The 12229-nt window shown below is 39.5% G+C and overlaps 2 protein-coding genes across 3 annotated transcripts in view; one reads left to right on the plus strand and one right to left on the minus strand.

The window, feature by feature from the left end:
• The window catches only part of LOC114453898 (E3 ubiquitin-protein ligase RNF182), a 39851-nt gene extending 33042 nt beyond the window's left edge, over positions 1 to 6809 (minus strand). The window contains exon 1 of the mRNA XM_028433857.1: positions 6668 to 6809. Coding sequence (XP_028289658.1) covers positions 6668 to 6731 — 64 coding nt within the window. The 5' untranslated portion in view covers positions 6732 to 6809. The remainder of the gene's footprint in view (positions 1 to 6667) is intronic.
• The window catches only part of cep89 (centrosomal protein 89), a 124630-nt gene that overhangs the window by 85082 nt on the left and 27319 nt on the right, over positions 1 to 12229 (plus strand). For both annotated transcript variants that reach the window (XM_028477268.1, XM_028477269.1), the window contains one exon: positions 6798 to 6946. In XM_028477268.1, the coding sequence (XP_028333069.1) occupies positions 6798 to 6946 (149 nt within the window). The remainder of the gene's footprint in view (positions 1 to 6797; positions 6947 to 12229) is intronic.

The raw sequence follows: 12229 nt of genomic DNA on the forward strand, positions 1-12229 counted from the left end.
AAACACACACTGTAGGTACAGAGACGAGGCAGAGTAGCGATAATAACAGAAAACACACACTTTTTGTTTGGTGGTGCTTCATGTGTGGTGCAACCATGAAAGAAAAAATAAAACTCGGTCTCGGTTCTCCCTTCAACTCAATCCGTGAATTCTTGCATCACTCCGCAAAAGTTGAAACATGATGATTTTGACTGGAAAAGGCAAAGACTCGGGGTGAGGTTTGCATCGCCTCGACAAGCAGGCAGGATTTTTGGGAGGCAATCGTAGGGTTATGATATAGGGGTCTATGTCCACGTAGAGAGCTACGTTTAAACTCCATTATGGCCAAGACCAAAGAGCTGTCAAAGGACACCAGAAACAAAATTGTAGACCTGCACCAGGCTGGGAAGACTGAATCTGCAATAGGTAAGCATTTTGGTGTGAAGAAATCAACTGTGGGAGCAATTATGAGAAAATGGAAGACATACAAGACCATTGATAATCTCCCTCGATCTGGGGCTCCACGCAAGATCTCACCCCGTGGGGTCAAAATGATCACAAGAACATTGGGCAAATATCCCAGAACCACACGGGGGGACCTAGTGAATGACCTGCAGAGAGCTGGGACCAAAGTAACAAAGGCTACCATCAGTAACACACTACACCACCAGGGACTCAAATCCTGCAGTGCCAGACGTGTCCCCCTGCTTAAGCCAGTCTATGTCTGGGCCCACCTGAAGTTTGCGAGAGAGCATTTGGATGATCCAGAAGAGGAATGGGTGAATGTCATATGGTCAGATCAAACCAAAATAGAACTTTTTGGTAAAAACTCAACTCGTCATGTTTGGAGGAGAAAGAACACCATACCAACTGTAAAGCATGGGGGTGGTATCATCATGCTTTGGGGCTCTTTCTCTGCAAAGGGACCAGGACGACTGATCCATGTAAAGGAAAGAATGAATGGGGCCATGTATCGTGAGATTTTGAGTGAAAACCTCCTTCCATCAGCAAGGGCATTGATGATGAACGTGGCTGGGTCTTTCATCACGACAATGATCCCAAACACATTGCCCGGGCAATGAAGGAGTGGCTTCGTAAGAAGCATTTCAAAGTCCTGGAGTGGGCGAGCCAGTCTCCAGATCTCAACCCCATAGAAAATCTTTGGAGGGAGTTGAAAGTCTGTGTTCCCAGTAACATCCCCAAAACATCACTGCTCTATTGGAGATCTGCATGGAGGAATGGGCCAAAATACCAGCAACAGTGTGTGAAGACTTACAGAAAACATTTGATCTGTCATTGCCAACAAAGGGTATATTACAAAGTATTTAGATTAACTTTTTTTTTATTGACCAAATACATATTTTCCACCATAATTTGCAAATAAATTCATTAAAAATCCAACAATGTGATTTTCTGGATTTTTTTTCTCATTTTGTCTCTCATAGTTGAGGTATACTTATGATGTAAATTACAGGCCTCTCCCATCTTTTTAAGTGGGAAAACTTGCACAATCGGTGGCTGACTAAATAATTTTTTGCCCCACTGTATCAGGCTTAAGTCGGTCACTGCACACCCTCATCCCAGTTACGCACTCTGGGTGGAGCGGCCCTGAAAATTGGGCAAATTTGGCCTTACGTACTTTCTCTTGAACCCAGGACCTTCTTGCTGTGAGGTGGACATGCTAACCACTAGCCCACCGTGCGCCTGTAATAACAACTGATTGTCTTTTTTTTTTTTTTTAATGAAGGGTTTTGATGATAAACTTCATGTTAAAAGGAGGAGGAGATGATTCTGTAGATGGATGAAAATTATAATAATGGCTAGGATTGTCTTCAAACAAAAAAAACAAAAACAGTAATTGTACTCTGTGCACAAAGAAGCTTGTTATTAACACAATTCATTTGACCAATTACCCAATACTTGTTGCTGGATATGGAGAAAAATGATTTAGTTATGATGTGTTTCCTCTAATATTCAAGTTGAATCTGAATTACCAAAATTAGTTTTATATTAATTCAGACAGATGTTATATATAATAAACATTTTTAATGAGGCTTGACAAGACTGTTGGCTTTAATTACAGAGTGAATGTCTAGCTGCTGCAAGTGTAATGTAATTATATTGAGCACAGATTTAGGCAGCAATGTACTGTAATTACATCCACAAACAGCTCCAGAACAGAAGGAATCTACCAGATGCATATTGACAGGCCACAATACCTCTGGGAGAAAATGAACATGTCTCAGTGAGTGCCACACAAATCACTTGTTTACAGTGATTTCTTTACAGAGCGGCTATGCAGCACATTACCACTGAGGTTTAATTAGGGCTGAGCATTATGCCTGAAAAATGTATCATGATATAAGTGTTTCATATCACTCGATATTGATAATTATTGATTTGTTTTTTGTTTTTTTATATATTCAAAATAAGGCCTAAAAGTGAAAAGGCCAAATGTAATTATTATTTTTTGAAATGTAATGTTTAACATTTAAAGAGGTCAACAAAACTATGGAAAAAAAAAACTAAAAAAACTTGAAAGCCTCAATTTAAAAAATAAACTGTTAAATGTAGAAATGTAGATAATGCTTAATCATGGAAAATGTGCAAGACATTTTGTAAATGATAAATCAGTGCACACCTGAGGTAGACCTAACATCTCTGACATGAAACAAACAGCAGGGTATGTATTAAGAAAATATCATGGTGGCAATATTGGCATTTATTTCCTCATCTATAATGAAATTATTTTCCAAAAAAAAAAAACTCCAATAGCGTTTTTCCGCTTTAATATTAACCACTGCTGCTGAATTTATATCTGATAAAATGAGTTACATAAAGTAATGGTTAATAAATATATCTTTGATTTCCTCTAATTAACACAGATGTACAGGTTTTAGTAAGCAGGATGAAACCCTCATCGAGCCTTTCACTTCAATCTGGCTCAGTCCTCAGCTTCTTTAAACATGCTATAGTGAATCCCAATTTTAAAAAGCCTATCTTGATCCCAGGGAGCCTATAAATTACCGGCCCATATTTAAACTTTCCTTCATGTCAAAAATCATGAAAACACTGGTGGCTAAACAGCTAACCTCATTTTTGGAGGAGTGTGATTTTTATGTTAAATATAAATTTGATTTTAGGTCAATCCACTCCACTGAAACTGCTCTTGTGAAGGTTTCCAGTGACATGATGATGGCTGCTGACTCTGGTCGCTACACAGTTTTGGTTTTACTTGATTTGACATCAGACTTTGACACTGTAAATCACGGTATTCTCATTGATCAATTCAAATCTGAGATGGGGTTTTTCCTGGGGCTGTTTTCCTCATATATAAATGGAATAACTTTTAATGTTGCTAATAACAATGTACTGTAATGTCTAATTTGTCCAACCTGTCATGTGGAGTAGCCCAGGGCTCTGTTCTGGGGTCTGTTTTCTTTTTATTGTGTCTGATGCCTCCGTGGTTTTAAAAATGTGTCTTATCATTTTTATGCTGATGATATTCAGTTGTATTGCTCTTTCAATGACTCAGAGTTTCACTTTTTATCTTAGTTCTTGGATTGTGTATCCTTTATCAGAGTCTGGTCGTCAACGTATTATCTTCAGATAAATTGTAACAAAACGGAAACTCTGATCATAGTTCCTGATAAAAAGATTCCCCTGATTAAGATCTGCCTTGGTGATCTGGGCTCATCTGTGAAAACCAGTCTCATAAAAATTGGGGTTGTTTGATCAATCATTGTCTTTGGAGGGTCACTGTCGTCAACTGACCAAAAGCCGTTTTTATCACCTGAGAAATATCTCTAAAGTGAGGAATCTGTTGTTGAAACAGGTAAAAACAGAAATGAACGCGTGGATGATCATTGGATGAAGAGAAAATTTAGTATGTGCTCTGTGCCTGTTAAGATAACTCTTTTTAAAACGTTTTTCACCCCAATGTATACTGCCCACTTGTGGCGGCACTACAAAAGGAGTTCCATGCAGAGACTTAAGGTGGCATATAATGATGGCCTGAGGATGCTGCTCAATGTGCTGAGAGGGAGCAGTGCAAGCCAAATGTTTGTGAGTGCTGGTGTTTCTACATGTCCTGCTGTACTCAGGAACCTTATGTTCAGCTTTATGTGTAGAATATCTAAATCTGAAAATGGCATCATTTCTGCACTGGCAAACCCTGCCCTGAGTACACTTCGGTTCACTTCAAGGCTCTGGAGGCATTGGCGTTTTAGCTTATACGTAAATATGTGATATTGGAATATCTGTCTGTTTTGGTGTACATGTGTATGTCTTCTGTACTTTGTTGTTTCTATGGACCGCCGCTGTGTCCGAAATAAAGATTTGAAATTGAAATTGAAATTTCCAGATCAGATTTAGACAAGTCGACTCTGAACAGACTTCAAATTGTCCAAAATGCTGCTGCCAAACTTTTGACTGGTGCACCCAGAACAGCGTACATTACCCCCATTTTATTTCATCATCATTGGCTCCCGCTCAAATTTTGTATTGAGTTTAAAATTCTTGTCCTGACCTTCTGTGCGCTGCATGGTCAGGCTCCTCGGTGTATCACTGACTTACTGTGCCCCTACAATTCAGGGCGCACCCTTCGGTCTTCAGGCCAGGGTCTCCTAAAGATCCCTAAAACTCATTTTAAAACCAGGGGAGAGCTGGCGTTCCAGGCTGTAGCCCCCAGACTCTGGAACGACCTGCACCAGTCCTTCCGGGAGCTTGACTGTTTGGACTCTTTTAAGAATCATTTGAAGACTTTGCTTTTCAGAGAAGCCTTTAATTAAATTGATTTTAATTTCATTTTTAACTTTTACTATCCTTTTATGATGCTGTTGTAAATTCACCTTTGTTTTACTTTCCTTTTATGATGTTGCTCCTGTTGTTTTAATTTATCCTCTATTCTGTACAGCACTTTGGGATTGTTATCTGAGAAGAGCGCTTTATAAATCAAAATTACTTGCTTACTTGATTTAATCATTAATTACTGAGAGCAGTACTAACAGGATATTTAGGTGTAATAATCACAATAGTAACATTACTGTCTAATGGCACCAACTTTGTCTTGTAAACAAGTGAAAATAATAAAAAGATATTGCGTTTCACAAGTTGGGATGGATGAATAGTGACGTTAGTTTTATGCTAATGTTTATTTCATGTTAGCTTTTATCCTTCCATACAAGTGTTAAATCTGACCATAAGTAAATCAGTGGCTCTTTGTGGTTTGATGACAGTAAGCCGTATACTTTTTACTTGGTCTCTTCCTTTTATAAAGTTGTTAGCATTAGCGCTTAGCCCAATCTTATGTGTCCGTGGATTAGCTTAGTTTAGCATGCTTTAGTGGAGTTTCCAGTTCATAATTGTTGCTCGCATCTCTGTCAACGTGTTTGCGGAAACTTTGGGTGAATCTGACGGAGGATCTTGGACTGGTTCACTTTGTTGGGTGTCTGGTCTATAACCAAGTAGCGGTGCATGATTTACTGGTGTACGGCAGCTTCAGGTAGGGTGTGTGTGTGGGTGTGTGTGTGTGTGTGTGTGTGTGTGGGTGTGTGTGTGTGTGTGCGCTCGGGCCATCTTTTCAAGTGGTGAAACATAATGTACACAGCTACTTTGCAGCGGCTCAAGCAGTTCCTGTGCCTACATCCCCCAGAATGCATTGCGGTTCTGAGTTGGGTTGTTTCTGGGGTTTTTCTGACGGAGTTCAGCTCAAGTATCAAACTTTCTATCATTCATATTATCTATTGATATTGATTACATCTCTATCCCGATATATATTGTTATCATGGCCTAGGTTCAATCTTATATGTTCTTAGTGGGGTTTTTTGTCACTACACAATTATAAAAAAAATAATTTAAATTGATTAACACATAATAAATGCCTGTATCTTGTTTTTAAGCCAATGAATGCCATTATACTGCATTATAACTAGTAAGAGCCATGCAGCCCATGGGTGTTGGATGGTGGAAAGCTGCGTCATCAACAAACTGGAGTGCAGAATATACTGATTTTTCAGACACAAGCTGTGCACAATGTGCCAAGAGATAATATCAGGGCTTTTTCATAGTGATGTCTTTCTCCGTACACAAATGTTCTGTTCAAACAATGCTTTACTGGTGACCTATGGCAACAAATGCTATCATTACATTATCCCATTGGCAGCACATTATTACCATTTAAACTCTAGGTTAACCCTGTAACAGATGTTGCTCAGGTTTCTTGAGAACAGATTTGTCGAGGTTATATTTTCCAAACATACATGGAGGCACTTTTTTTTCTCTCCTGCTCAGGGATCTATTTTTAGGAAAAGAAAAAGAGTCAAACTGAGTGTTTAGTTTAGCCTTTACTAAGCAGACAGAGTGACAAACATACGCTCACACCTCTGCCTGTCCTTAATCAGCCTTTGTTTTTTTTTCATTCCTAAATATAACTGCAGAGACCATGAGAGCACCACACAGTGTGTCAGCTCCAAGTCCTTTTAATCAGCATTCAGTGCTTATGCGCACAATGCAACAAGCACGATATCCACTTGTATGAGTGGAGAGATGAACAAGTGTCAGCATATCACACACTTATATCTGCAAACATTGACTTAAGTACAAGTCTGCAAGAAAACTAGAATGTGCTGCATTGACAGAAATGCACACAGATGTGATGTGTCAGTGTTTTGATGTTGTCGGTCCTCACCTTGCCCCGGTGTGCATGACTCCTTCTCCTCCACTCCACTTGTGTCTGCTGTGCTGCCCTTCATGTAAATCCTCCTTCATTGCAACACTCCACATCTCATTCCTGTGTTTGTGTGTGCACACGTCTGCAGGTGTACCGACGACAGGCGTCAAAGCGGCTGACAGCGTTGGAGGAGGCGGCAGAGGGGAGGACGGCTTCACACCAGAGGGAAATCCTTCACCTGCAGAGGCTGCTGAGGGAAAGACGGGAGGCTGAGGAGAAACTGCTGCAGTCCAAACGGTAGGAGGGGTGTGAGAAAAAGGGAGAGAGAGAGAGAGATGAAGGGAGGTAAGGCAAGCATGGGGGGAAAGAAAGGAGGAGGGGGTGGAGAGGATTTATGAATGAGGAGAGAAGAGGGAAAAGAGGATGTGCTTTAAAAAGAAAAGAGACGAAGGATGGGAACCAGGGACTATGAGGTGGTTGGGTGTGCATGTGGGGGAGGATTGCACAATATCAACAGAAAGTGTCCTCACAATGAACTATTGAGGGTTTGTAAAGACAGATGTTTCTTTCCCTTAAACTCAAAAGTTAAAAAAACACAAAAAAAAATCTGCATTGTACATCAGGCTCTGTGTAATCACACTGTATTGGGAGGAAATCACTGTGTCCAGTTACATTACTTGCAAAGTCATGCATGTCACATTCACTAGAGGAGACATAGGCAACTGGTGGTCCGGAAATAAATGACAGTACAAAATGACAGAAAAATAAACAAAACAAAAGCAAGAATAGATGAAAAAATACAAAGAATTACAACATCACAGTAAAATACAGTAAAAGACAATAGAAAAACACAGAAAATACTTCAAAATCAAACAAAGCTACGCCAAAAACAAAAAATAACTCGAAATATACAAAATTACAGAAATTTATGACAAAAGTACAAAAAGACAAGAAAAACATGAGAATTTGACTTTGCAAACTCACAGTAGTGTTTTGGTCAAGACCACATTATCCGAGACCAAGACTTGCCTGAGACCAGAATGCACCTAGATCTTTAGTTTATTTTACATACAGAACATGTAAAACGAAAGTTACGTATGTAACTACGGTTTTATGAATCCCGAATGACCGCCAGAGGGCGGTGCTGAAAACACTGAATGTTCCTTTTGCGCATGTGCAGTTTGAGTAGTAATACAAACAAAGTCACACCTGTGACCCGGGATGACGCCCCGGAAGCAATATATCCCCGCGTCACCCGTGACTCTGTTCCTACAGAATCTTTTCACAGAAACACAAGGATTCTGAAAAACTCTGGCAGTCATCCGGGATTCATAGAACCATAGTTACATAAGTAACCTTCGTTCGATTTCATCCCTACTGACCACCAGAGGGCGGTGCTGAAAGCACTGAATGTCTAATATCAACGATGTCACCAAGATTCCAGAGTACACACCTCACTGAGATGAGCCAGGAGATTGTTGCAGAAGAACTCGGCCAAGAAGAGAAGGAGTGGCCACACTGACATTGTAGTATCTGGTGAATGTGCACTGCGAAGCCCACGATGCAGCAGCACAGATATCCTCCAAAAAAAAACCCCTCAAAACCGCTCATGAAGTGGAGACGCTCCTGGTAGAATAGGCCTTAAGACTGGACGGTGGAGCACGACCTCCTAATCGGTAGGTGTTGCAAATGATCTCCACAATCTAATGAGACAGACACTGTTTGGAAAGAGAACATTCAATCTTAGGGACACCATAACATAAAAAAGCTGGTCTGAGCGGCGCATGCCTTCCGGAGCCGAAACATATGCCTGCAGCGTCTGCATTGGACACGAAATTTGCTGCTCCAACGATACGGTGAAAGGGCATCCAGCAACAATGAAGTTAGCATTGGTTTATCGCCATGCAAGTCGAACCGCACGCGAGAAGTAATGAGGAACAGAGTCACGGGTGACGCGAGGATACAGTATATTGCTTCCGGGGCGGGAAACAATCGCCTTCTGGCGGTCAGTAGGGATGAAATAGAACTCTCAACTACACAAAAAAAGGGTGTAACTGAATTATTGAAGAAAAATAAACTCATATGTATTAAAACTGATTAATTTACAATTATTCTAAATAACTGAAAACAAGATTTCTAGGTCATGTGATGTGCGGTGTGGTTTAATGCATGAATAATGCATGATCTGTTTTATCCAATTCTTCTCTTTGTTACCACATTAAAAGGTAATGTAAAAATAGCAGGAATTAGAGCTGGTTTTGACTGAAGTCCAGGCAGTCCAAGCCCGAGACACGACCGAAACAAGACCAAGTAAAAATGCTTTAGAGACAAAACCAAGACTTTTAAAATGTGGTCTTGAGACCAAGACTGGTCTCGAGTACTACAACACGAACCCACAGAACTAACAAACAAGCAAAACAACAACAAATACACAAAAATACTCCAAAAAACACAAAATAACAGCACAAATACACAATATGACTCAAAAAAACATATATTTTATGGGGAAAATACACAAAAGGACAATTTACATTGTGAACAAGACGGAGAACCATGTCACATGACTCGAGTGCCAAAATAAAACTTTGTGTCTTCAAAAGAACAACAAATAAATTCATATATGTTTTGTACAGTCACTGTGTTATATGGCACTTAAAAAAAAAAAAAAAAAAAAAACTATACATTTGCAATTCAATTGTGATTGCGGTGACCATCATTTTTTTCCAATAAAAGTCATTTCTAAAGTTCAGTTACAATTTTACTAACTTTTATTTATATAGTGCTTAAAAACAGCCGATAGGGGTCCAAAGTGCTTTACTAATGATCTCATGTCGTGTCTCTTTAGTAAGTATTTTGGTGCACTGTGAATGCTTGTCATTTATTGGCCTAATGTGATGATTGCTTGTGTTTTTGTATGTGTGTGGTGCTGTTTTAGCATATTTGCGTGATTAAAAGATCTTATGTAAATGTCCATCTGGGGACAAGAGTTGGAATTTAGCAATAGCTATAAACTATTTGTCATCAGTTACATTCCCAGCATTGTTACTCTGTAAAATGGTATCATCCAACTGGGTAACACTTTACTTGAAGTTTTATACATGAGGCTGACATTTTGCTGTCATTATGTCATTACCATGAATAAGGTGTAATGAAGGATGTTGTTCGCTGAATTATGACACCTTTGGAGCTATGTTGGCATTTTTTGGGTTAGGTGGAGGGATCGAGTTGGGTTAGGGTAATGAAGGGTTAGGGTAACAATCGGCACTTAATGACAGCCGTCATGACACCTTATTAATGCTAATGACAGGTGTCATGTCATAATAATGACAGTGTAACGTCAGCCGTATATATAAAACTTCAAGTAAAGCGTTACCTAAAACTATAGTATATCCTAACTCGAACCCACTAACCCCTAACCCTTACCACCTGTATGTGTGTGAAGATTCACTTGGAACGCTTAATATGAAACATATCTTAGTGATTGTAAATACGTACAGTATGTGTAAGTCATAGAACTGTCACACGTTTTCCCCAGTTTTGCGTTTAATTCAATTGTAACTGACAATTTTATAGAATTTCAATTGCATTTGCAAAGTCAATTATCTGAACTCAATTAAAAATAAATTGTGATTACAATGGCAACATATTTTTCAATTACAATTACGCCATAATTGTAATTAATTATCAATTACGCGATTACAAATCTAATTGACCCCAACTCTGAATGAAGGTGTGAAACCCTGAGATGAGGTCGGTTCCAACTTCAACTGAACACAAACGTCACATGGATAGAAATGATTAGGTCATTTTCATGTTAACATGTGAGATATGTCCATCCATAAAGCCATTCATCCAGCCAGTGTTTTTCTGTCAACTTTGTGGAATTGTTTTTGATTACCACCTCTGGTGATGACTATTGTCTTCTTTGTAATACCTCTTTGAATGTGTGAAAGCTTCCATCAAAAAGGCAAAGACTTAATATTTGCCACTTAATAGCATAACAAAAACAGTCAAGAGACCCACAACGTTTGATTGCATTTTACACGTGGCCCCTGAAGTCACACTTTGTTCAGAGTGTGTGTTTGTGGACATGCTTGTGAGAGTGTTTGCCATTGAAAAGCAGAGGAGAAGAAAACGGGAGGAAAAAACCCTTCAGAACTGGATTATTAGGTCGAAGTTCATTTTGTGGGGTCCTGTTCTAATGAAGAGGTTGGGTGTTTGATCCCAGTGCTATACATGTCTGTGTCGAAGTGTCCTTGGCAGTGTTGGGAGTAAGTCATTACAAAAGTAACAAGTTACTGTAAAACATTCCTTTTATAGTAACGCAATAATATAACTCATTACTGAAACAAAAATCAGCAATATATTACTTGTTACGATCTCAGTAACGCACATTACATGGAGCCTTTAATGAATTCCACTGATATTCCAATGAAAATGAAAAAAAAAGTGTTGACACCACTGTAAATTCTACCCATTTCTGTGGTGTAGAAGACGAACCTGACTTCCTTCTTGCAATGTATTACAATTTTAGAGTAACTTGCCAATCACTGGTTCTTGGGCAAGGCACTGAACCCTAAGTTGCTCTCAATTGTCGATTAGCGCCTTGCATGGTACCTCTGTCTCATTGGTGGGGGTGGGGGGGTAGAAAGAACCACATAATGTATCACAAAAACCCTAAAAAAATAGTGAAACACTCCATCTTTCAGGAAAACCTTCACAATTCATCACAGCTTATTGTTTCATTCTTGGTGTAGTTAGAGTATTACCACTCATCTGTTGGTCACCAATATAACCATGCACAGATTGAGAACTGCAAGAAGTATCAGCAGTGATAAGTAAATATTCAAATGAAAATGTTAGTGTACGATCTCCACAGTAGTTTCATAACTTCCTCTTATTTCCCCTGTTGGTCTGTTTTTAGCAGTCTTTGGGCCTTCTGCCTGCTGCTAGCCAATGAAAGCAAGTTAATATGATTGTTAGAAGATCCTGTCCTGCTGTGTCCTGATGACATCTTAATGACAAATCACACAGATTACCACAGACATCAGTAACCTGCAGCTCCTCATACTGTACAAACCACAGGACTGAGGCTGTGAAAATTCACTGGCTTCCCAATCAGCAGGACCAGCTCATTGGAATGCAAGGAAGTTCATCTAAGGGTTCTCCAAATAACGGCAGAGAGTAAATGCTTTGGTAATCAAGGTCAGCAATAAAGCTACAAATGCTATTAGGTTGGAAATATCAACAGAGTGCACAAGCTTGTTGACGTTTTAATTCCTCTGATCTATGACTCCTCCACAGGCGTGGTCTTACCATTAAGGCAAAGGTAGGCAATTGCCTTGGGCCCACAACCAGCTGCCCCCTAGGGGGCCTGGGACCTCCATTCTTAAATTATAATTGTGTATTTCTGAAGAGAAAATGAAGGAAAAACAACCACAAAAACATCAGAATGTCCAATCATATTATCTGCCACCCCTCCCCCTTCGTACTATAATGAACTGTTCCATGCGTCGTCATTATGCAAGCAGCCAGGAAGTCAAGGTTTGTTTACGCGGTTTTTTGAGTGTGGGAAAAATA

This window comes from Gouania willdenowi, chromosome 3, assembly GCF_900634775.1.
Source record: "Gouania willdenowi chromosome 3, fGouWil2.1, whole genome shotgun sequence".
NCBI lineage: Eukaryota > Metazoa > Chordata > Actinopteri > Blenniiformes > Gobiesocidae > Gouania > Gouania willdenowi.